Raw genomic sequence first — 24,651 nt, forward strand, 5'->3', positions numbered from 1 at the left:
CCCTTTTGCCTAGTATTTCTAATTAAATATGAAAATAACAAGCGTGGCTACTATTTTTATCCATTCTTGCAAATCGACCTTTGACCTATTTAAATATACAAAAGCTTTGGACCAAGTCTTGCTCAATTTGCAATTTCCATTTCGTCATTTTAATTAAATCGATTTTTGCGTCAGCTCGCTGATCTATTTAGCTGTTTACTCGTAGTCGACCCGCATACGCCCCGCATGGGTCACAACAACAACAACAACAGCACAAGAACACCACAAAGAACTGCAAAGTGGCCCCGTCAACTAATTTCTTGTAGGGTTTCATTAAAAATGTACGCTTTGGCCTGTTTTCGTATAGTTTAGTACGTGGCATTTGCATATCATTTAAATTGAATTAAAATAATTGATTTCCATTGCATTTGTTTGTTTCATTGCAGTTAAGACTTTTGGATTCACATATATATATATCACGTATACGTAGTGGTTAATCACGCGCGCGCTTATAACTAGGCTATAGTAAAATTGTAGACTCGCAACTAATACGATTTTCCATTTCCGTGCAGCAACGCGCGTAGAAAGGTAAGCACTATAATAGTTAACAATTTTTTATGAGCTTATCTTTGAATTCCGTTTTTATCATTGCAGATATTAAGCAAAGGCGAAACATCAGTATTATCTAAAAGCAACTCTCTTTTAACTATTCATATATAGTAAACACTTCGAGTTCAGTTTTGCTTCTCTTTATCAAATAAGAAAGCAGTAATGTTTTAAACTTTTACTACTTACTCGGGCGTTTTTTCAACTGAAAAGAAACTTATAAGTACAAGATGTGTAGAGAAATTTAATTATTAAGTTGGAAAAACGCTTTGCTAGCTTATAATTTGCTTGTTTAATTTAGATTAATTGCAATCTTGTCTTCAATTTCAGCATCGAAATGGTTGAGGGTCAGACAGCGGTTCAACAGCAGCAGCAGCAGCAACAACAGCAGTCGAATGCTGTTGCTGCCAGCGTAGGCAGTGGCAACAGCTCCACTGGCGGAGGTGCTGGTGGTGGTGGTAGTGGTGGCGGTGCTGGCAATGTCACCAGCACTGTAAACAGTCAGGCGCAACAAAATGGCGGCACAGGCGTAACAACGGGCGCAGCGGCAGCAACTGCTGCTGGTGGCGTTGGCAGCAATCAGGCCAACTCAAACAATGCAACTAGCAACAACAATAATAACAATAGCGCAGCCACAAATAACAACAACAACAATAACAACAACAGCGAGTAATAACAATAATATAACAACAACCATAACAACAACAACGCTAAAGAAATTGCTTTACTACTTGCCACAAACAATGTCGCAGGATGAAATTCGTTCATTATTCGTTAGCTTTGGTGAGGTGGAGAGCTGCAAGCTAATACGCGATAAGGTCACAGGTGCGTAACATATATTTACTATATGAAATGTGAATTTTAAACTGTTACTTACTTGTATTTCGTTCAGGTCAAAGTTTGGGCTATGGCTTTGTCAACTATGTGAAGCAAGAGGATGCAGAGAAGGCCATCAATGCTCTGAACGGTCTACGCCTGCAAAACAAAACCATTAAGGTGACAAGCTCTGTACTTTGTGAGTCCTTTTTATATTTATAGTCTGTTTTGGTCTGCAGGTCTCCATTGCGCGCCCCAGCTCGGAGAGCATCAAAGGCGCCAATTTATATGTCTCGGGTCTTCCAAAGAATATGACACAGTCCGATTTGGAATCATTGTTCAGTCCATACGGCAAGATCATAACTTCGCGCATACTTTGTGATAATATCACTGGTAAGTTTTCTAACTAATGCCGCTGCAATCTGCCCAAGCTTCTCTGTCTCCCATGGAATTAATGATACGAAAATTGGTCTTCCCAGAATTTATAAGTTTGAAAATTTCATAAATAATGCATATTTTGTTTACTTATTTATTTTTTACATGATCAACCATCTAAAATAAAACACAAATTCAAAATCAAGATGAACATGCGGCTGGTAGGTTGTTATTACTTTATTTAATTATATTTTGCCTTGCTTGTGACGTAAATCGTATATTAAATGTAAATTGAATTTAATATAAAAATAATATTTGAAAGAATTAAAATTAAGTGTGTGCACAAGCAAATGGATGTCCATTATTATTTGTTGTGTATTAATTTTTTATGTCAGCATTATTTTTGTTTACCAATTGCATTAGATTGCTTTTAATATTCATGTCTTTTCATATAGGTCTCTCCAAGGGCGTTGGCTTTATACGCTTCGATCAGCGCTTTGAGGCTGATCGCGCCATCAAGGAGCTAAACGGCACCACACCGAAAAATTCCACCGAACCGATAACCGTTAAATTTGCCAACAATCCCAGCAGCAACAAGAACAGCATGCAACCGCTGGCCGCCTACATTGCACCACAGAATACGCGCGGCGGGCGCGCCTTTCCAGCCAATGCTGCCGCCGGAGCGGCCGCGGCTGCTGCTGCCGCTGCCATACATCCCAACGCTGGGCGTTACAGGTTAGCGAAGCAAGTTGACAAGTTTACAGCAATATATACTAAAGCCCCAAATGTTTAAAGCAATTTCAAAAATTATTTGGACAGCTCTGTGATCTCACGCTACTCGCCGCTTACCAGTGATCTGATTACCAATGGCATGATCCAGGGCAACACCATTACCAGCTCGGGTTGGTGCATTTTTGTCTACAATCTGGCGCCAGAGACTGAGGAGAATGTGCTCTGGCAGCTGTTTGGACCATTTGGCGCCGTGCAGTCCGTCAAGGTGAATAAAATGAAGTTTCTTTTTGTTGGTGTCTGTTTTTGAAAATTAAGATCTTGTAAGGTTATACGCGATTTGCAGAGCAACAAGTGCAAGGGCTTTGGATTCGTCACCATGACCAACTATGAGGAAGCTGTGCTGGCCATACAATCGCTCAACGGCTACACGCTGGGCAATCGGGTACTCCAGGTCAGCTTCAAGACCAACAAAAATAAGCAAACGTAATTATTAACCAAGTTGGCTGCTGTTGTCAACGCCAATGCGGCGGCAGCGGCGCTTGCGGCCAATAGTTTGGTACTCAGTAGCAGCAACAACAACAACCATCACAACCACCACCACAACAACAACATTGGCAATGGAAAATATGGTAACAACAGCAGGCAACACAACAGCAACCAAACGGGTAAACACAAACTACACACCACCAGCAATGGCAAGCAAGCTTTATCGCCTTTGGCCGAAGCAACATCATCATCCGCATCAGCATCAAGCAGCAGTCGACAACAGAAGCCAACTACATCAGCAACAACAAGCAATAGCAGCAGCAGCAGCAACCACTCACCAACAGCATCTACAAGCAATGGCAACAATGCCTCATCCAATGCCGATGGCGGCGGAGGCGGCGCATCCTCATCCAGTTCCAGCAATATTTTGAAAACCTCCACAAAGTTTATTTACAACAAGCCACAAAATCATTTCGAGCTGCTGCAACAGCAGCTGCAGCTGCAACAGGAATTCGCACATTTTTTAACAAATGTGGCCAACAGTGCCGCGGCCACGCCCACGTCTAACAACAGCACCAATAGCAACAGCAATCACAATCACAATCACAGCGGCAACATTACTGGCAGCAACAGCTTTGGCAATCAGCGCAACTCCGCAAACAGCTCAACATTGGGCAATAGTTCAGCAGCAGCAGCTGGCAGCAGCAAGAGCAACAACAACAGCAACAGCAACCATAATGGCAACCATCAATCCTCATCAATGCCATCATGGTCGAATTGGTTCTTTTAAGCACAACGTTCATTTTTTTCTTCTCTTTTTAAATATGTTAATTTAACAAGTTTATATATTTCTATATATTTTTTTTCTAATTTAACTCTTTTGCAGTTAGTTTTTGAAGTTTATTTTTGTTTTCTTATTTAATACAGCAGCAGATACTTGAAATTTTATTTTTCTGTTACTTTTCACCTAATTTCAATTTAGTTCTAAGATTGCCATTTATGTATATCTTATTCTTTTCTCACATTGTTTAACCTTTTGTAACAACAGCAGTTAACTGCTTTTTTTTTTGTTTGAATATTTTAATGCACTCTTAGCAAACTCTAGTCGAGCAAAGCAAACATGCATAAACTGAAATCTTTGTTTGAAACGAACAAAATAATTGAACGACTGGTTCAATCGAAAGAACAAAAATTGTCAAGAATTTTGTTAGCCTAACTGTTAACTGTATAAATAACTACACAGAACTGAAATGCGTGAACGCAAAAGAAATGGAAAGAAGATGAAGACGGAAGTAGTAGAAGGATTGGCATATAGTCGAAATATTTTGTTAATAGCAGGATATAGAGTATAAACCATATACATCATATGTTCTCGATATGTTTATATTAAATGTGTAATTCTTGCTTAAAATAAAGATCGTATGCATAATATATACATATATACTTATTATAAACACTTTATCACTTTTTTAAATAAAATTGATTATTAAACTTTAACTAATCATTGTCATATGTGTTACATTCCAATTAACTAACTATATTAATCAATTTATGTGCAGTCTAGACAGAATGGCAAACATACAATATAGGCAACTTAACTAAACTAATCTCGAGCTAAAAAACCAATACTGAGAATTTTTCGAATACAACGAATAAATGTTTAAGAAAAATTTAAAGCTTCAACAGCTAAACGAACAGCAAATCTTGATCATAAAAATAAACACTCAAATGAAAAGCAATAAATAACACAAAAGACTATGTACTAAAATGATAAAATAAATTAAAACACAAAGAAGAAACAAAACCAGCTAAATTGCTAGAAGTCGTGCCATTCCAACCTTAAGAAAGCAAAAGTAATAACAAACAAATTCCCTCCCTAAATCAAAACAAAGTAAAAGAAAGTACGTAAAACATGAATTGACGTAACGCGTTTCAGCTAAACGAATTTGTTAACAAAAATAAACAACAGCAATAACAGAGAAACGAACAATTTAAGAGAATTAACAAATTGCCAAATTACATATTAGCAAATATATAAAAACAAATTTAGAAAAAATGAAAAATTCTTAAAGTTGAGTCGAAAAGCAAGCTCGAGTTTCGAAATAAGTAAATAAATGATTTGATGCATTTAAAAAATTTTGGAAAAGAATTACAGTACAGTAAAGTATGTATATCAAAAATTAATATATAGTATGAAAATATGGTGCTTGAGACATTTCCTTGCAACAGCTAGCTAAAACAAAAACGAAAAAGAAAATGTAATTTAAAGTTTTAATGATCTGTTTAAACGTTCTCATATTTATATTTATGTCGTGGGACTTTGGCAGCTCTTTTTGAGTATTTGTTTACTTCATTTAGCAGCCCAAAGCTACTGCGCATAAAATAAAAGGATAGAAAAGGCAGCACATTAAATTAGATATTAAAACTAGTATGCTATAGCAACTCTATTTAAAATCTATAACTATGAAAACCAAAAAGCAAATTATATATGATTAACAATATATTGATGTTGTGTATTGCAAATTTTAAATGTTTATAACATACCAAGCAAAGTAAAACTAAATAAGAGTAAAGCATTGCATAAATCACAAGAAAAAGCAAAAGCACACTTTCATGTATACGTCGCATACATTTATTGCAACTATTTAAAAACTAAATCCCAAAAAAAAAAAAAACAAAAATAATTATAGATATATATGTATATTTACGAGTACGATTATTCGTTACTTATGTGTATAACAGCCTCAGCAAACAATGAGCTCATTGTCTAGTAAATCACAACCACAAGTCGTATTCAAATGAATCGATTCGAATCATTTGATTCGCAAATGATTGACTGAAATTATAACAACAACAACAACAACAACAAGTTGAAGGAAACCAAAAACAAAACATTTTCATTGCTTTTATGCGATTTATATTTATTATAATGAACACAACCTTCCAGTAAAATCGAAGCGAAGTTCAACTCACTAAAAGAGTTAAACACCAAGTTAAACTCACTATAAGAGTAAAACACCAAGCAGAGCATTCTTTACAAAGGTGCGCATATTTTTTATGCGTGCTGGTGAAGATGTTCGATTAGTAATAGGAGATTAATATTAAAATACAGAATGCAGTGAAGAGTTACGAATGCGACATGCGACATGCAATTATATATACATACATTCATAAAAATATATATAAAAATACAAATATATATACATACATAGTACATATAAAATATATTAATACAGCAACAAAAAGAACAACAACAAAAAGCAATCGATTATATACATTTTTTAAGAGCAAAATGTTTTATAAGCAAAAAACAAAAAAAAAAAACATAGATCTGAAAAATAAAAATGAAAAAGGAAAAAAACACCAAGAAAGTATTTTAAAAATTTAAATATATACATGAATACTATATATACAATATATTATATTATATATACATATTATACGGTATTGGTAACGAACAAAAACACCGCACAATAATATACAAAAATAAAACAAAGAAAATGATAACCAAAAGTTGAATACGTAAAGAAACCAAACCGCATAGGATCTGAAAACAAAAGTTAAACTAAAGTAAAACAAGACTAAAACTCAAAACAAAGAAACGAGCAACTTTATAATTTTTACATGAAAAACGCAATAATGTTAACATGCAAAAGATGAAGGCAGAAAACAAAACGCATATCTTGAAAGAAAAAAAAAAACGGTATAAACAAAACAAAGCTAAAACAGCAAAGCGGATAAATTTAAACAAAGAAAACTCTATGAAAAGTTACCACAAACATTTTTAACAAATATAAAGCAAAGGCGTAACGAGCGAAACGCAAAACAATCGACGTTTAAATATGGTACACTTTTATACTTTTACACCAACATATTGTATAAGGATAGTGCATATGACTACGTATAAAGTCAAAGTCGAAAGTCAACAAAAAAGAAAAGATTTGGCGTTCCGTCGAGAAACGCAACGTCACGTTTTGTTCGTTGTTTCGAGGCACATTCGCGTTTTAAACCACAAAAAGGTTGTGCAATGAGATCCGCAAGTTCAAGGTGGGAACTACTTGGTTCCGCCACTTGTCGGACTCTAACTCTCACTTTAAATGTCTCTCTAAATCTCTCTTATACACAAATACAAAGCAAACAACGTTTAAGCAACTCGATCCTTAACTCACTCATAGCTTATTTGTGGGTTCTAATAGATTCGTATGTTCCATAAAATTTCCACAAGCTTGTAGGTAAATGGAGCTCTCTTGTGCTTTTGGTTTTTTTTTTTGTAAAGGCGAATATGCTATTGATTTTAGGCTATCCTAAGCTTTGCTCAAACTAATTAATTCAACAATTGTCTTTTCTTTTTAAATAGTTACTCCTTAAACTTGAATGAGCTATGTATACATATGTACCCATTTTTACACTTTGTGCTCTTAGCAAACAGTTTTCAGTAAATATTTCATAAATTATATAAAACAATACTTGATCCTAATCAATTTTGTAGTGCATGTTGTCAGTAAAAAACAAAAGAAAACAAAAACTCGAGACAAAACCAAAATAAAAGAAAATCGTAAGATGCTCTTTCTCTCTATATGTTAAATGCAAGTGGAAACTAAAAGAATTCAAGTATATTAAATTAATTATGTATTAAACAAATCTTAGTCAAAGCATAAGCAAATGATAACAAAACAAAAACAAACTTAGTCAATGGTACTAATTTTAAGCACTCTTGTTAAAAGCAAATTTATGCATGAAGAAATGGAATTCAGAACAGTTTTAGTGGCATTAGTTCTCTTCAAGCTCAAGCTCAACAGCATACACATAATTTAACGAAAGCGCGTATTTAATTCCGCATAAGAGTTTACTTCAACTAATTCCAAAACCAACTTATAACTTATTTCTATTATCGTCTATTGTTTAGCTTAACATATAGTACTTGAAACAAAACATACTAATTATGCCAGATATTATATATATATATAAAAGTATTTAAAAATAAAAACTATGCAATGTTTTTTTCTCGTCGTTATAAAAAACATAGACAAAATATTGGTGGGCCGTAACGTATTGTAGTAGCAAATATTTAACTTAATCATGTCAGTAAGAACAAATGAAATTAAATGCAATGAACTTAAGTGAATGCAAAACCAAAACGAATACAAAACAACAATTATTCCAATTTAATTAATAACAAAAACGTGCATGTATTTATCTATTGAATTACTTAATTACTGTCGATTTCTCTCATACTCCCATATAGAGTGTAGAGTTTGAAAACTCTTGACCTTGCACTCAAAACACAAGGACACACTCACACACACTCACACACACGCACATAAACATGCATACACAATTGATTGTATTTTCCTTGAAATTTTGATTCAATTATAAATTATACTTAAACGAAAACCAAAATGAATACAAGTATATGAGAATTACATTTATATAGCATATTTATTGGTATTTAACTGTGTAACATTATTGTGAATCAATTTAACTTCATTATGAATTACTCTGACAAATGAAATACACAACAAGCAAACTAACACACACACTCACACACACACACACACAACAAAACGATGACAAACACAACAACAATTTATTCAATAAAGCTATGAAATGATGTGTTTAAAAAACAAACTGGGATTTCTTAAAATTGACTTCTTATTGGAACTAAGCGGACAAAAGTAAAACTAAAGCGGGATTTTAAATATTTCAATAATACTCTTTAATGGCTTTGCTGGGGCATAAGTCTACACTACATAAGTCCAACTCTACAAAGCCACCGGCATCTTTCGCTTTCAAGCCAAGTCTGTTAACTTAAGTTTGACGATCATAATACTGCGAGGGTATAAATATCCAGTTCTTTGCCAGATCATTGGTGGCATCCACCATCAAGCGACTGATAACTTCCATAACAGTGCTGGGGAATCAAAAAATGCTTTAATTTAATTCACACTTAGTTATATGATTCACCCACTTGCGATCGACCGTATTGTGGTTGCTGGTGCTATGTGAGACAAGCTCGCCTACGACCACCTCCTGATAGGTTTTGTTGGCATTGGAACGCGAGCGAGTGGCGCCAATGCGCATGAAGCTCGACTTGGATAGATATTTCCAAAAGAGTTTCTCGAATATGGTGGTGCGCTGATCGATGGCCATGCTGAGCTCAATGATCTCGTTGGCATTCAGTTTGTTCTTGGCTGCCAGACGTCTAACAGTTTGCTCGCGTTCTGTCTGCTTTTTTTGCTCCGGGCTTGGCTGCGATGTGGGCGTGGCATCGCCAGCAGCACCAACATCTAGGCCCGCACCACCGCAAGGCGAGCAGAGGCCCACATCCTGATCCATGTTGTCCAGCTCAGTGTCAACAATGTCACGCGTTGAGGCGCGTACGTTGAGATGCAAAAATACATGCTCTATGTAGCTGTCCTCCTTCCATTTGGGATCATCAATGGACTCGATTTCGGAGAGCTCAGCTTGGGCAATCAATGTGGCCTCATCGAGTATGCGATGCACCTCCAGCACAATGGGTATGCGACGAAAGAAGATAAGGCGATCGTAGACAGTCAGCTTTATCTCGCAGAGCTTCGAGTGATGCCCCTTAAGATGAAAGACAGCAGGCTCAAAGGTAACTGCGAAAAAATCGCTGATAATGTAGCTAAAACAAAGCGAGACAGTTTAAATTAAAATTATAGTTAAATGAATACTTTTGCCAGCGAAACTCCATGCAATTTTGCCCATAGTTATGAACATTTACCAACTGAGTGCGACGCTCGCGCAGGCAAATGTCAAAACTCAGGCGATTCGGGTAGATTACATAGAGATAATCAGCAGATTGTCTATCCTTCAGCGGCATGTCAGTGAGCTCATCCTCATCAGTTATAATGCCACGTGCCTTGATCTTATAGCGTGCCTTGGACTTGTCAAAGGTGAGCACTAGCTCAAGCTAAGGACTACAATTAGGCAAAGATATTAACTAGCAACAGCCGCGATGCTCACCTCGTTCTCATAGTCCAAAGGACGATATTCCACGAGCAGCGGCCAAACGCTTTGCCTGGGCACAGTTAAGTTCGAATTGTGCAGCTTGAAGGAACGTTCGCGTGTGGAGAAGTTGAAGGCCAGATGCGTCATGGTTATATTCTGCACCCAAATGGGTTGAGTAACATGCTGAAAGTGTTTAATATTCACTGGCAGCAGCTCCTTGGTCAGCAGACATTTGTCCGGATCGAAAGCAGAAATCTCCAGCTGGAATTTCCATGTAAACATGCGTTTATCTTCAGTGCTAACAAGTGGGATATAAAATATTAATATCAAGCCACAAAAGTCTATCGTTGCTACTTACTGCACCTCATAGATTAGCATGTGCATGCCATAGAGAAAAAAGTGCGCCGTGACACTCAAGGGCAGCACCTCATCCGGCTTCAGATTGAGCGTCTCTTGGCTCAAGTGTATGAGACGACGATGTGGGCAATGGTAGAGCTGGCGAAATTGATTGAAGCCTACGCGCGTTTGCAGCGGTCTACACGCACAGTTCTGTATGCGCTTCAGATTCAAAGTCAGCGGCTTGGCGGACATATTGCGTAGCCAGAAGATCATCTTGAGCGGCTGACTTTGAATCTGACGCACAGGTATGACCAAGACATGGTCATGATACTGTTGATTCGAGCGCAGTTTTTTATTCAGCCTAAGCTGTGTAAGTAAGTTATTGTCGGCTTTATTTTGAAACCTTCTACGTACCCTGCTATATCGAAACTCTCCCAATAGTAAATCTTTAGTATGGGTGGCCGTATAACCGTCAAGTTTTCTACCATCAATTTTTGATACGTCGGCGGCAGTGGCTTGAGTACGCCTGTACACGTCATTTCGCTTTGTGTTTGCTTTAATAAAATAAAATTCGTTTCCCTTTCAGTTGTTTCAAATATGTAGTGTACAACTTTTAAATCGGATTCAAAACAATTTTTGGTTGCTATGCTATAAAAATTAGTCGCTAGCAAACAACTTTTTGTCAGCCAATACTTGAATGTATCTGTTTCATTATCATCACATAATGTAAACGGAGTTTAATGCAGTTTAATAAAATGGTTTGGTTTTCACATGCATATATGAGAGTAATACAGAGAAGCATACAGTTGTTGCTATACAATGCATCTTGTTGCTAAGAAGCTGTTTTTGAATTGCTGAGAACACATGAAACTTTGCAACCTCGCAACCTTTTGTTATTGAAATAACCACCTTTAGATATTGACGTAACTCTATTTGCAACAAAAGCAAGTTGGTGTTTGTTTACCTTTTTGTTCATGGCTTTGCCAAAATACCAATGTGTGTCAAAAAATGAGGCAGTAATTTGTTTGTTTACAATAATGCTAAGACAAAAAAGCGCAATGGTAATTAATTTAACACAATTTTAATATTTTTCCCTTAATTGTATTTTATTGAAAATAATGTCCATGGAAAAATATAGATACATTTTTTGGATTTTTTAAAATCAAATTCAAATTTAAAAAGGACTACCGCGCTTGATGACTCGCTGTATCGGCTATCGATATCTGAACAGCTGTTTGCTGGGCGCCTGTTCGAAACTCGAATTCGAGTGCCCTACATTCGTAGCTTTTATTGATTTTTAAACTGCTGACATAATTTTGGTGCGTTCGCGTTTGTTTTGCCAAAACAATCAGAAATATTTTCTAGTTGCAGTTGCTTAGCAAAGCCAACAAAATTGCACATTTACTGGAAAACCCGTTGCATCACCAACCAGCTCTGTCGGTTGGTCAACCGGAACGTCTTGGCGTAGAATTTGATTTCTACAACGTGGCTTCCAGCAAGGTACACCCGAGTCCGGGGGCCGCGCGCAGTGTGTGGGCGCTGACGGCCTCCTCATCATGTAATATGGAAGAAGATGGACACGGCCATGCTGACATTGACATAGACATTGATCATCGCGCACACTCGCCAAGTGGCGCCAATGGTGTCCCCAGCAGCGGCAATGGCAACGAGCATGACAACAATTTGTTGTTGTTTGAGGGGATAGATGGAGCGACTGTCAACCTGGATGATATATTCGACATCATCAAGAATGGCGAGAGCAGCGAAGTGGAGAATCTGGTAGAGAAATTTGGCTTGGAGTGTCTGTCCGCCAGAGATCGTCATGGCTACACACCCGCACATTGGATAGCACTCAACGGTAATGTGCAGCTAATGCGTTATCTTATCGAGCGCTCCGCACCCATTGATCTGCCTTGCCTGGGCACGCAGGGACCACGACCCATACACTGGGCCTGCCGCAAGGGTCATGCCTCAGTGGTGCAGGTGCTGCTGCAGGCGGGTGTGGCGGTCAATGCAGCGGATTTTAAAGGTTTAACTCCGCTGCATTTGGCCTGCATGTACGGACGCACTGCAACTGCTGCCTACTTGCTGGGCATGGGTGCACTGAATAATCTAACGGATATTAATGGGGACACTGCGCTGCATTGGGCGGCCTACAAAGGGCATGCGGATCTGATGCGATTGCTCATGTACTCTGGCGTGGAGCTGCAGAAAACGGATAATTTTGGTTCAACTCCATTGCATTTGGCCTGCCTATCCGGCAACATAAACTGTGTGCGGCTGCTGTGCGAGAAATCGCAGCTGGAGCTGGAGCCACGTGATAAGAATGGCAAAACGCCCATGATGTTGGCACAGGCACATCAGCATCAGGATGTAGTGCGTCTGCTGTATGGCGAAGTTAAGAAGAAATCACGATGGCTACCTTCGGTATCCGAGAGCTGGGGTTGGCTCTTTGGCGGCGCTGGTGACTCCAAGGGTCCGCTGTTTCTCTTCCTCTTCTCCGTGCTCTTGTGGTATCCCATGTATATGATACACGCCATACCCATTACATGGAATATACTGCGTCGCTCGCACTATTGCTTCATCTATTGGAACGTGGTCATGTGGATTAGCTGGGCCATTGCCAATCGACGTGATCCTGGCTACATACCACTTAGCTCCGACGCCTATTACAGAGCCATCAAGCAGATACCCTATTTTGACAAGCTCAAGAAGCGCAACGTCATGTTGACGCGACTTTGCCACAGCTGCCGCTGCTTGCGTCCACTGCGCGCCAAACATTGTCGCGTCTGCAATCGCTGCGTTTCCTACTTTGATCACCATTGTCCTTTTATTTACAACTGCGTGGGCTTACGAAATCGCATGTGGTTCTTTCTCTTTGTGCTCTCTGTGGCCGTCAATTGCTCCTTTACCATATACTTTGCCTGCTACTGTGTGATGATTGAGGGATTCACGCTGCTCTACGTGCTGGGTCTCATCGAGGCGGTGGTCTTTTGTGGACTCGGCTGGATACTCACGTGCACTTCGGTGAGCTTAAAATTACAACATTTTGGCGCTCAACTTTAATAATTATATTTTACTTATTTTAGGTGCTGCATGCCTGCATGAATCTAACTACCAACGAAATGTTTAACTATAAGCGTTATCCATATCTTCGCGACAAGCGCGGACGCTATCAGAATCCTTTCTCACGTGGTCCCATACTCAATCTGCTAGAGTTCTTTGTCTGCCTGCCGGATCGAGGCGATGATAACGATTTGCTGCTCGAGGATAACATTTGATTAAGAAGCTAGGAGCGCGCTCATGCACGCCGCCGAAAGGTGGCCGTGCGAGGATAGTAGCGACAGTCGGTGCCGTAGTAAGGCGGCTGTGCTTTGATTTTGATTCAGGCTTTGCGCTTAATTGAAGAAGCAATCATCTTGGCAATTGCCAGCAATCACATCCCAGGCTGGGATGATCTAGTTAGTCATAGCGGGGCTGTAAATGAATCAAATTAATTCATTTACAGCTCTTGTTATTTACATTTTTTAAAATAAATTTTTACTTAATTATGTCTAGCAACAATTAAAAACACGCTTGCATTTGCTCCGCTATATTTTTTGTACAAAACTTTTATGTATAAAATGTATTTTGCTGGCTTGGAGACTCAAATTAATATATATATATATACTTAAATTAATTAATAAAAAACGTATAAAAGTTGGCTAAATCAGCGACAGCAAGTGCTTGTTCAACGCTTTTGTTCATTTTGTTTGGAAAATTGCACAGTTAATACTAAAGAATCAGATCCGAGTGCAGATAGAAGGGTTCTAGTCTAATATGGTAATGGTGTACACTTTGGCATGTAACTTGGAGTGGGTTTGCAGTGAGTTGTAAAAATACTTAAGTATACCTTAACTCTCGAAACAAAAATCGTAATTCTCTGGATCCTCGGGTATGGGTGGAGGATCCTTGCTAATATCGACGCCCTCGGTGTCGAGCAGACGCAGCTTAATTTCCATAGATAGCAGTGTATCAAAGTCTTCCTTCTTTTGTTTGCTGCACATTTCCTGGCCCAACAGCGCATTGATGCCATCTGTCCAGTAATGGAATACGCTCTCATCGGGCGCCACAAAGTCCAGCGTTGAATGATCCATGCTCTCAAATGTAATAGAGAACGCCAAATTGACGGCTGACTTGCGTATGCGTGTTTCCTTCATATGCGGACACTCTTTGCCCTCGAGCAACTGCTTGATATCAATAATGGGCAGCTTCTTAGGCAATTCCTCTAGCGTGGGTATGTTCTTCTCATCGCAGTCACCGTAGTGTATGACTTTGTGATTGGGAGACAGGCGCGCGTACCAGAACTTATCCTTGGTGCGTGTGCCACGCGAGTATTTGGAGAAACGTGTGCCTAGTAAGAATACATGAAAAGAGCATATAAATAATTGGCTGTAGCTTCTTAAAAGTTACTTACCTTCTACCAGAAATGAGAGACGTTGCTGCTTGATTAGCTCCACTATTTGCGGTGAGATTTTCTCCTTTAGCTTCACTATAGCTGATGCTGTCGAATCGCACTCCTCCTTGGAGGTCCGTTCCTGTTGACGCAGCGTCGTTATTTGTTGATAAGTTAATAGCGCAATCTTGTTGCGGAAATCCTCAAGGTTCTCTGGCCTTAGCTTAAGCGTGCGTTGAATTTGCTCACGCAGTACGCTAAATACTTTTTGAAAATCTTCAGCTGTGGCCCGCATATCCTTCCAGGTGCGATTCAAGGTTATGACGCAAATGCAAAAGAATTCTTCGAATGGTTGATCATGGGTAAAGAACATGGGCTGAAAGTCGCCCGATTGCTCGGCTGGCGGCTCACCAATGCGCAAAATATCGCACAAGAGCTTGACCAATTCGATAGACGTGCGTCCAAAGGGACATTCGTGCTCATCGGCACGGCAGGAATTCTCGTGCACGATCTTTTTGTATTGCGGCGTATAATTGCGTGAAAAGTACACCATGCAGTCCAAAGCCAATATGCCTGAAAAGTAGAATATGTTTTAGCTTGCACATTTCCGAATAAAGTTGAACTTACCTGGCGGAGTTTCAATAAAATCCTGCGCCGGATTTATGTCGCACTTGAAGCCCAGTTTTTTATAGTATTGCGAAAAATTAACGTTACCGCCACCGGAGCCACCACCGCCACGTCGTATGTGCTCCTCGTTGATACCAAGCGTGCCAGAGTTTTCGTCAAATGCTATGCGCCGCAGCTCCTTAATCTTTTCGTGCGCATCCTGATCTTGTGCGTTCATTTTCATGCGCATGCGTTTTTCAAGCAATCCCAGCGTTACTGTCTGCAGCACGTAGAGCTGATGAGTCATCTCCGTGCTCAGTCCGTTGCCAATCAAGGCAAGTCGATATTGCTTAGCGCTAATTGTGTGCGCAATTTCACGCTTCCGGGTCTCGTCCGCTTTCATAAAAAGAGCATTTAGCAGCGCTATGGCATTCTGGCGCATGACGGGTGAGTTGACTTCCTGTAAGAGACGTAAGATGTCCTGTAGTTTTATATCCTCCGCCACCAGGACGTACTTGCTGCTGCTTTGGACAATATTTTCCAAATTAGAGAGCGCACTCTCACCGCATTTGGTGGGATATTTTTGGAAATTGCGCACAATGTCAATGTTGCGTGCCACGAATGAGAGTTCGGGCACTTCCCAGGACACAGTGCCATGCTCCATGAGCTCCACAAAACTGGCCAGACTATACTTCAGTATTTCCTCGTCTTGCTGATGCACATCCTCAATCATCTTGATCAATATGTCCAGACCCTGCTCCTTAATAAACTCAAGCGCAAAAGTATGATCCATGCTTAATGCTGTCAGCTCTTTGAGGCGTTGGGCCTTGTCCTGCACGTTGCCATTGATTAATATTTCAAGCGCATCGCTGGCGGTCTTCGAGGGTGAGTACTGCAGTCGCAGTACAGAACCATTTTTGATCTCATTTCGGTTCTTCTCGGTTACATATTTCATATTATTGGTCTCGCAAAACTGCAGCGCATAGTTCTGATGATCGCTAATGGACCAAATGTTGCAGATCTCCTGTATTTTACCTGTAAGCAAATAAAACAAAAACATTCTTAGTGCCACTTCCTGTTATCACTATGCATTTTAATGAGGGCTGATGACGCTCCAACTTTACAAACGAAAAGGGCGTTGCCGCTGCTTATTTTACACATACGAAAGTCAACGCATAAGTATATACATAACATAACAGAAATTGGTTTATCATATAAAACAGTTTTTCCTTTAAATCTGAGATAGATTTGCTGTTCGGCCTTATAACACTTAAGCCACGAATTTATGATACTTACTTGCCAGGGGGTGTCTTTGATCTAGGTTTATTAGCTGCGCCATTTGATTTTCACGTTCCACAGCTATTTTAACAATGTGCGCATCCTTAACCGGCATCTTTTTTGGTATCATTTTGTTGCTTTAAATTATCTATATAATTATATTAAATAAAAAATAACACTGCTTTCTTTGTGATTGATTAATTGCTAGTGCTGGTAGTTTATTCAAAGAAGCACAATCGTTCGGTCGTGAGTGCTGAGCAGCAGTTGTATCGAATTTATATTCGATGGTATCAATCGACCGATACATTTGAGAAATTCTAAAATTTTAAATCTTAGTCTTTGCGTTTCAGTTAGAATCGGGTAAAGATACATTTTTAATTTTTTTTTTTTTCTGTGTGTGTAAATAATATGCGTAAATTTATTGCAAATACCATTTTTTTGAATAGTTTTTTTTTACAATTAAATCTAAGCTACGTCTTTTGATGTTTTAATTGAATCAAATAAATCTAATACAAATCACAACACTTAATGTTGCAACATTTTCAATTTCAGTTTTTCCAGCCAGCCCCACAGCATGTTGCCCACTGTCTAGAAGTTAGCGCTCAGTCAAGTCCAGACTGAGGATAGATAGGCGGATCGCAATGCTGGCTAGGCGGTTCATTGGCCTCAGTCTCGCAAATGAAGCGCCGGGGCTGTGGTGATTCCAACTGCTGGGCTAGGCTGCAATTAGGCCACATAGGGTCGCGCCGGAGGCTCAGAGGACTGTAATCCAATTGCTGGCTCAGGGTGGTCAAAGGTATGACAGGGTCGCTCCTGCGGCGCCAGGGGATGTAATTGGGCGCCTGAGGCAGTTCCTCGCGTAGAGATTGCTGACCCAAGCCAGATATAGGCCTAACAGGATCGCGCCTGATGGGCAAGGGATTGCGAAGGGACTCTATGGGCCATATGGGCTGGCAAGTTGTTTCCGCCGACATATATCTCATGCCATTGCGCGCTACTTGGAGCTCTCGGCGGCGCTTGGCTTCCTCACTATTCATGAAAAGATCATCAATGGGTCCACCCAGAAAGGCTGGATAGTAATTGGGCGGCAATACCAAGAGGCAGCTAAAGCCTCAGCATCCATTATATATTTATTTTCCATTTTTTCTAGTTTTATAAGCACCAATATTTTCGTTTCGACACTGAACAAATATTTTCGTTTTTTTACATTTTTAATAAAAATATATTTATTTACAAAAATTAGTATTATTTAAGTTGTTGTTAGCAATTTGAGCAACTCGCCTACCACACGCACATTAATACTATTGCCAAGTAAACGATACTTTTGCCGATTTGTCGTCTCGGCGGGAAATTCAAATTCTGGAAAACTCATTAGCCGCGCCACTTCCCGTGCCGTAAAATAGCGTAATTTTATTTGCCGTAACAGCTCAAGTCGTTGTACTCGAACAGCTTCATCATCCTTGTCAAGTTCTCTAACGACTTCGAATATATTGTGTGCTTGCTGCTTACTTAGCGGAGAAAATGCTGAGCCCGTACCTTCTGTATAGTGAGTGTAGCCCTTGGTAAAACACATTGATTTGCTTTGCTCTGGATGCACAATGTCCATAACTAGCACACGTTTAGTTAGCACATCATCAGGTACAAGGGCTTCACTTGGGACGTTAGGCTCAAGAATGCTGGATATCGTACACATTGTCTCCAGAGCACAACTCGAACTTACGCCTGGCATATGATCCCAGATTTTGCCAGCTTCAAAGTCGAAATCCTTGTCTCTGCGTGCAATGCAATAGTAACGATGGCGTGTGTTTGGTACATTAAACTGTGAGGGCGTTAGTATAAACTCCCGCCAGTTAAAGTTTGCATTCTCGAGGGCTTCTATAAACTGTTTTCGTGCTTGAGATGTCTCAAAGCCCTTGACATTTTCCATAAGCACATATTTAAGTGTTTCACATTGCGGTATAAGTTCACAGAGATGCGTCAAGGCACAGGAACGTTTATCTTCTGTATCTCGCTGCAAGCCTTGTCGCGTGTGCGGCTGACAAGGTGGCGACATTAGTAGCATGTTGGCATTTAGCTTGCGTACTTCCTTTTCACTTATGCTCTGTATATTTCTCGTTTTTACATTTGTTGTTTTATAATTATGTGCGTAAACTGCATTTGCAACAGTGTTGACATCCATTGCGGCGACCACTTCTCCCTTTAGTTGTGCATCTGCAAGAAACATTTTAGTTTGTGATTGATAATTATGTGTTAGTATAATACGTACGCACATTTAAACGCAAAGTGCATGCCTCCTATGCCACTAAATAGCTCCAAAACGTTATATTCCATCGCAGTTAATTCAATCTGTTGTTTGCACGTTTCGAAACAGCTGATAGACATTCGATGGCGATATGTATCGATACGTTTAGGAATAAGGCAATATTGACAACCCTGACTGGACGTCAACACGTGCGGCTCGCTTGTATTTTTCGTATTCACTTGTAGTTTTGCACAAATGGGAAAACCTAAACGAAAGCCGCTGCCTGCAGCTATAAAGGATGAAACAGACAGTGATTCCAGCTTTGCCGAAGAGCCGGATAGCGATAATGAAGCCGCCGTCGATGAGGGACCAGTTACTGACAGCAGCGACAGCGATGAGGAAGTAAACAGTAAGCAGAAGAAGAAATTAAAGCCAGCAGGTGACACCGCTGACAATGAAATTGATGAGGAAGAAGCTGAAGCAGACGACGACGACGACAATGATGATGATGAAGAAGATGATGACGAAGATGACAAAAAGGCGCGTATACCAGTACTCAATCCGCTGAGTTTAATGAAAAATAAAGAACAACGCACGGCACTCTATCGCAAAATGAAGAAGGAAAAGCACAAGAAGAAAATGCAGGAGCGTCGAGCAAGGCGTAAAGCTGGCGTACCAGCCAATCCGGGGCACACCATTGAAAGTCTGCGTGAAAAGGATCAGACAGAAGTGAGCAATCTGAACGATTCGGACAATGAGGAGTTGCGTAAAGAGCTGGAAATTGATGACTTTAGCACATATTTTGAGCGTGTATATGAACCCAAGGTGCTAATCACATTTGCGGACAATCCCGTCACCAAAACACGCAAGTTTGGCTTAGAGCTGTCGCGCATCTTTCCAAATGCATTGGTCAAGATAAGAAACAAAGCTTCAGTAAAAAAGATCTGCAAGAGCGCCGAACGCGAGCAATTCACAGATGTGGTCATCATCAATGAGGACAGGCGTCAACCTAATGCATTGTTGGTCATACATTTGCCCAACGGACCTACGGCGCACTTTAAGCTTTCCAATGTTAAGCTCACCACGGACATAAAGCGTGACCACAAAGAGATAACCAAGCATCGCCCCGAGGTAATCTTAACAAATTTTACTACACGTCTGGGCCTAACAGTTGGTCGCATGTTGGGCGCGCTGTTCCATCATGATCCCGAGTTTCGAGGCCGTCGTGCTGCAACCTTTCACAATCAGCGTGATTATATATTCTTTCGGCATCATCGCTACGAATTCAATAAGGAGGGCAAACGCGTAAAGCTGCGCGAGCTTGGACCCCGATTTACGCTCAAGTTACGCTCACTGCAGGAAGGCACGTTCGATAGCAAGACTGGAGATTATAGTTGGGTTATCAGCAACAAACGGCACGCCATGGAGTCGAGACGTCGCTTCTTTCTTTAAGTTAATTGACATGTTTATTGCGGTTTTTATTATGTAGAGCACATAAATAAAAGTATAAGAAAATAAAAACAACTGCGAAATTAACCACCACGTGATGTAAAATCAAATATTTGTAAATTGCTTACAGTACTAAATGTGCAACACTCAACAGCAGACGGGGAAAATTTGGCACTTCAACTACATGGTGGGGCATTGAGGACTGGGTGCACCGACAGCCTCTGTCATATCGCCAAATGGCAGATCTCCGCCAGTCTCTGCCAATATTTCGGCAGGCGGTTGTCCATAGTCCTGCAGCTTACGCATATCATCGAGCACAACACGGAATTTCTCGCGCTTTACTGCGGGCGTGTCATCAGAATTTTCACTCTCTAAATGGCCCTCGATGACCTTATATAGTTCCAACTGTTTTTGGTATCTAAAAAAATAAAATAAATTGAAAAAAATTCAGTAACCTTTTCATAATAAACTATAGGTACCTCTCTTTATCTTCTGCCGATAGCTTCGAGTCGTTCTCCTCAAGATACTTGGGATACTTCTCCAGCAACTCTTTAATGCTGGGCAGCAAAATTTCTGCGGAAAGCAGACTCTGCATCATGCCTTCCATAAAGGGCATGAAAGTATTACCATTACCTTCACCCAACTGAAATTAATTGAAATTCTTGATTCATGGGTCGAATGCAGTAGAAGCTTTTTTACTTACGCCATCTAAATTCAATGAACTGAACATGTTGGTAATATCATTGTCGGAAGCAGGCGCTGCCAGATTATCGGTGCCTTCTTGCAAACCTTTAAGTGCTTGGGAAATGCTATCTGAATACTTTGAGACTTCGTCGGCGCTGGCCGAGTTCTCGCCGCTGAGTGTGAGCGCAGCTGCCTCAGCCATTTTCTTGAAACCTGCCATTAGTTGATCTGGATCCTGTGGCATGGGTGGTATATCACCGCTGGGTGTGTCTGGCCCACCAAACAATGTGCTCATTCTGTCTGCCAAGATTTTAGCTTGCTCGCTGTAAAATCCAAAGTTCAAGTTGCTTGTTTATTTTGACTCACAGCCACATCAAACAAAAGCTTACACAAAAAATGCATCTGGATCCTCACTATCGCCAGCAGCCTGAGTTGTTGCGCCATCTGTAGCCTTGGCCTTGTCCTGGTTGGCATCAGCTTTGTTGCTTTTGTCAAAATCCTGCAGAGCATCTAACAAAGTAAGCAAAAAGGAACACACATTATATAAGGTGCCGGAGTCGCGTTGATTTACATTGTTGGACACTTACTGTCAAGCAATGCGTTCAGATCATCTCCATCTCCATTTGCTTTATTTTCAGACATTCTGACGCTTTGTGTGTAACTTATGTCGTAATTTATTTAATTAATAGAGCAAACTATATAACACCTTTAGCTCAACTGTAAGTATTTAGAAACTACACAGCACTGACGGTAGAGTTGTTTATAAATTATAATACGTAAATTAAATATCGATATATCGAGCATTGATGAGTGTCTTGGCTAACATAGCATGTAACAGTGCTCACTTTTTAAAATTACAGTGCTTACTTTCTTCACTTTTAACATTAACAACGCTTAAATTCGTAGCGCGCTAATTTCTAATTTCAAAAAGTTTTCGAAACATCATATCTCCTGGCCAAGTTATGTCGCTATAGAAACGATAAATTAAAAGCGGCATTTTATTATTATTGTGTTATTGTACAGGTTCATACCATACGATGGTAGCACAAACTACTTCTGGCAAGCACTTGTATATTATAAATATTATATTATTATTAAAAACTTTTACTGTTATATATCAAAAAATAAAAAGAACAGTTTTTAAAAAATAAGAAAACTTTTTATTTAACTATACATACGTTTTGTTTTCTTGTTTATTTATTAAGCAACAAATTAGGCGCACAAAACATACATTTAGCAGGGCTAAGCAAATGAAAATGTAACAATCCAAGGACATTAGGCGAAAGATTATCTAAAATAATCACCCAAAATATTTATGGTTATTCTGCGAAACACAAACACACACTATGGTATAAGGTCATGCACCTTGCTGTGCTGCGATGAAGATCGGCGACCAAAACTGCGACCAGAACTTAAACCGCACATAACTTACTCTAAACTGAAGCTGTGAGGGTGCTGACGGGGCAGTGAAGATTTGATGCGAGACAAATTCTAAAACCAGAACGTTACACCCAGTACTCTAAGCATAGAATATGCTACATATGGGCTTACGGTAGGGAGTCTGCTGCAACTGCTGCTGCTAGAAGGTCAACTTGGGTGTAAACTAGGAACCCTGCGTGGTCTTTCATGTCCTTTGCTCTCCGTCTCCTATATGTGTGTAGACTGTGTTTGCGAGTATATTTGCTATTTTTCTATTTTAACCGCACCGTTTACCAAAGAGCAAGACGAATTCAAATTCTAATTCGGCACGCCGGTTGCTGTGGTAACTTTAGGGGTGCTTTTTCCATGTATTTGGATTATGTGTGCTATGTGGGTGTAGTTTAGCTAAAATTAATGCATAATTTGTAACATTAGGTGCAGTTCTCGCCGGTTTTTAATGGATTTAAATTATTTTACTGTTGTTTGTATTATAGCTAACTTGGTTTGGTAAAATGTGCTTCAGCTACATAAAATATTTCCAAGAACGTTAAGCCTATAAAAATATCTTCAAACAATTGAAAAAAATCAAACCAATACATATACAATTTTCCAAATAAAATAAATAACTTTGCAACGGTGTCAAGTCAAAAAGTCAAAACAAAAGTCGAAAACGTAAAAACCCTTTAACTAAACAATGTCCTGTTTACGAGCAACTAACAAAAGTAGAGCTCGCTCTTTTTTGACACAATTTTTAGCTTGGCACGTTAAGTGAAAAGTTACCTGCAAGCAAAAATGTAGCGCACGCATATTTTCCAAGTAAGTAAGATGTAAACTAGCTATTACAAGAGTCCTGCGACCGTCATAAACTATGTTTGCTTGCTTTCTTGCTTGTTGTTGGGAAACTTTGCGCTGTCGTGTATATAGCCTTCCATATATCATTTGAGAAACGAGAATGCTGCGATTTCACGGTCACTGATCGTCCTAACAAAAATCTGTATATTTTTTGTGCGCTCTTTCGTCCTTTTGCCGTTTCCTTTCCTTTCCGTTGAAGTGTTGCAATAGCGTTGTAGCTTTATGACTGCAAATGATAATACACTCGCGATTGTTGCTCGCGATTGCTCAATGATTGTGGTTTTATATGCCCATCAAGAGCAACAAATTGTCGCGTGTGCCAGCCAGCGTCCAGGATTTGTATGGGCAGCCGTAACAATTGCAATTACACTTGCAATACACTTGCAAAACAATTCCAGGAACTGCTGCTGGTTTCTTTTGATATCCAACAAATGGTTGACACATCTCTTGTCCCCACTGCCACACGCAATGAGGCAACGCCTTGTGAATTCTTTTTATTTATTTTTTAAATGCTGTAAACAGCCGTCACTTTAGCTGTCCCAACTCCCCCATCAAAGCGCTTTACGCTCAGCAGCACCAACATCAGCATGCAAATGAGCCCTTAAGTCTGTCTGTCTGCCTCTCTCTCTCTCTCACTTGCTGTCTCCAGTTTGCTGGCAATCATTTTATTATTTATGTGGGTCGAGAGAGCTGCAATGTTCTGAATGATTAAGTATATATGTTTTTGGTTGCCACCTACCGATTTGTCATGCTCAGTTTATTTCTTTATGCCACGAATTCAAAAGTACAGTAAAAAGAGTAGTTCTAATTAAATATAATTTAAATAAAGCAATAATTAATGTAGACTGCAATATTATAAACAAGTGGACTCATTAAAGTTGGGGCAACCAACTTCTATTCATACACACAAAACAGCTTAAGTAAAGTAAATAGTTCGTAAGTTATTTACCCGATCGTTCCGAAATTATTTCAGATTTTTTAATATTCTTTTAATGTTTTATATTGCGGGTGCAAGCCTTTTTTTCTCGATTTACCAGGGAGAGGGGAAGAAATAAAGTAAAATAAAATAAAATCCTTTGGATTTGAGTAAAGGAACACCTGCATTCAAAATTTGGTTGCTCTAGCTCTTATAGTTGCTAAGAACTGTTTCTTTCGCTCATATATATAGACAGACAGACGGATAGAGCTATATCGACTCAGTTTGTCTTGCTGATCACAAGAATATATATACTTTGTAGGGTCTGCCACGCCTTCTTCTCACTGTTACATACATTTACACAACTTCATGATACCCTTTTCCATTTCCATTCCTATATATATGATAACTGGCATATGTTTGCAAGCTGCTTGAGCTTTATTCGAGCGCATTGTAGATAAACCG

The 24,651-nt window shown here is 39.5% G+C and overlaps 7 protein-coding genes across 7 annotated transcripts; 3 read left to right on the plus strand and 4 right to left on the minus strand.

Annotated features, from left to right (window-relative positions):
• Window positions 1–915: 915 nt before the first annotated feature.
• Window positions 916–3,707, plus strand: LOC108608399 (ELAV-like protein 2). The gene is given in 8 exon segments (XM_033293415.1): window positions 916–1,243; window positions 1,245–1,410; window positions 1,478–1,581; window positions 1,641–1,794; window positions 1,983–1,997; window positions 2,232–2,511; window positions 2,596–2,773; window positions 2,834–3,707. Coding segments are annotated over 8 exon segments (1,380 nt in total). The 5' UTR covers window positions 916–922; the 3' UTR covers window positions 2,996–3,707.
• A 5,005-nt stretch (window positions 3,708–8,712) lies between these two features.
• On the minus strand, window positions 8,713–10,900 carry LOC108601269 (CG17005). Its single transcript, XM_017988831.2, has 6 exons — window positions 10,720–10,900; window positions 10,325–10,666; window positions 9,982–10,264; window positions 9,690–9,928; window positions 8,963–9,640; window positions 8,713–8,905 (listed from the first exon to the last, which is right to left on the minus strand). Exons 1-6 carry the CDS (start codon window positions 10,842–10,844, stop codon window positions 8,803–8,805), a joined length of 1,770 nt encoding a protein of 589 aa, XP_017844320.1. The 5' UTR covers window positions 10,845–10,900; the 3' UTR covers window positions 8,713–8,802.
• A 601-nt stretch (window positions 10,901–11,501) lies between these two features.
• Window positions 11,502–13,775, plus strand: LOC108595508 (probable protein S-acyltransferase 23). The gene is made up of 3 exons (XM_017980799.2): window positions 11,502–11,585; window positions 11,671–13,332; window positions 13,395–13,775. The coding sequence occupies exons 1-3, from the start codon at window positions 11,502–11,504 to the stop codon at window positions 13,584–13,586; spliced, it is 1,938 nt and encodes a 645-aa protein (XP_017836288.2). The 3' UTR covers window positions 13,587–13,775.
• A 193-nt stretch (window positions 13,776–13,968) lies between these two features.
• LOC108598061 (engulfment and cell motility protein 1) lies at window positions 13,969–16,821 on the minus strand. The gene is made up of 4 exons (XM_017984503.2): window positions 16,643–16,821; window positions 15,368–16,381; window positions 14,762–15,313; window positions 13,969–14,698 (listed from the first exon to the last, which is right to left on the minus strand). Exons 1-4 carry the CDS (start codon window positions 16,752–16,754, stop codon window positions 14,199–14,201), a joined length of 2,178 nt encoding a protein of 725 aa, XP_017839992.1. The 5' UTR covers window positions 16,755–16,821; the 3' UTR covers window positions 13,969–14,198.
• Window positions 16,822–17,873: 1,052 nt separating this feature from the next.
• Window positions 17,874–19,023, minus strand: LOC108608122 (tRNA (cytosine(38)-C(5))-methyltransferase). Its single transcript, XM_017999355.2, has 2 exons — window positions 18,895–19,023; window positions 17,874–18,835 (listed from the first exon to the last, which is right to left on the minus strand). Exons 1-2 carry the CDS (start codon window positions 19,004–19,006, stop codon window positions 17,874–17,876), a joined length of 1,074 nt encoding a protein of 357 aa, XP_017854844.2. The 5' UTR covers window positions 19,007–19,023.
• A 29-nt stretch (window positions 19,024–19,052) lies between these two features.
• LOC108594217 (probable ribosome production factor 1) lies at window positions 19,053–20,342 on the plus strand. The gene has a single exon (XM_017979443.2). It carries the CDS (start codon window positions 19,122–19,124, stop codon window positions 20,316–20,318), a length of 1,197 nt encoding a protein of 398 aa, XP_017834932.1. The 5' UTR covers window positions 19,053–19,121; the 3' UTR covers window positions 20,319–20,342.
• Window positions 20,343–20,365: 23 nt separating this feature from the next.
• On the minus strand, window positions 20,366–21,730 carry LOC108594218 (peroxisomal biogenesis factor 19). The gene is made up of 5 exons (XM_017979444.2): window positions 21,587–21,730; window positions 21,389–21,509; window positions 21,019–21,322; window positions 20,795–20,958; window positions 20,366–20,733 (listed from the first exon to the last, which is right to left on the minus strand). The coding sequence occupies exons 1-5, from the start codon at window positions 21,639–21,641 to the stop codon at window positions 20,496–20,498; spliced, it is 882 nt and encodes a 293-aa protein (XP_017834933.2). The 5' UTR covers window positions 21,642–21,730; the 3' UTR covers window positions 20,366–20,495.
• Window positions 21,731–24,651: the final 2,921 nt, after the last annotated feature.

The sequence above is a fragment of the Drosophila busckii genome, chromosome 2L (assembly GCF_011750605.1).
Source record: "Drosophila busckii strain San Diego stock center, stock number 13000-0081.31 chromosome 2L, ASM1175060v1, whole genome shotgun sequence".
Lineage (NCBI taxonomy): Eukaryota > Metazoa > Arthropoda > Insecta > Diptera > Drosophilidae > Drosophila > Drosophila busckii.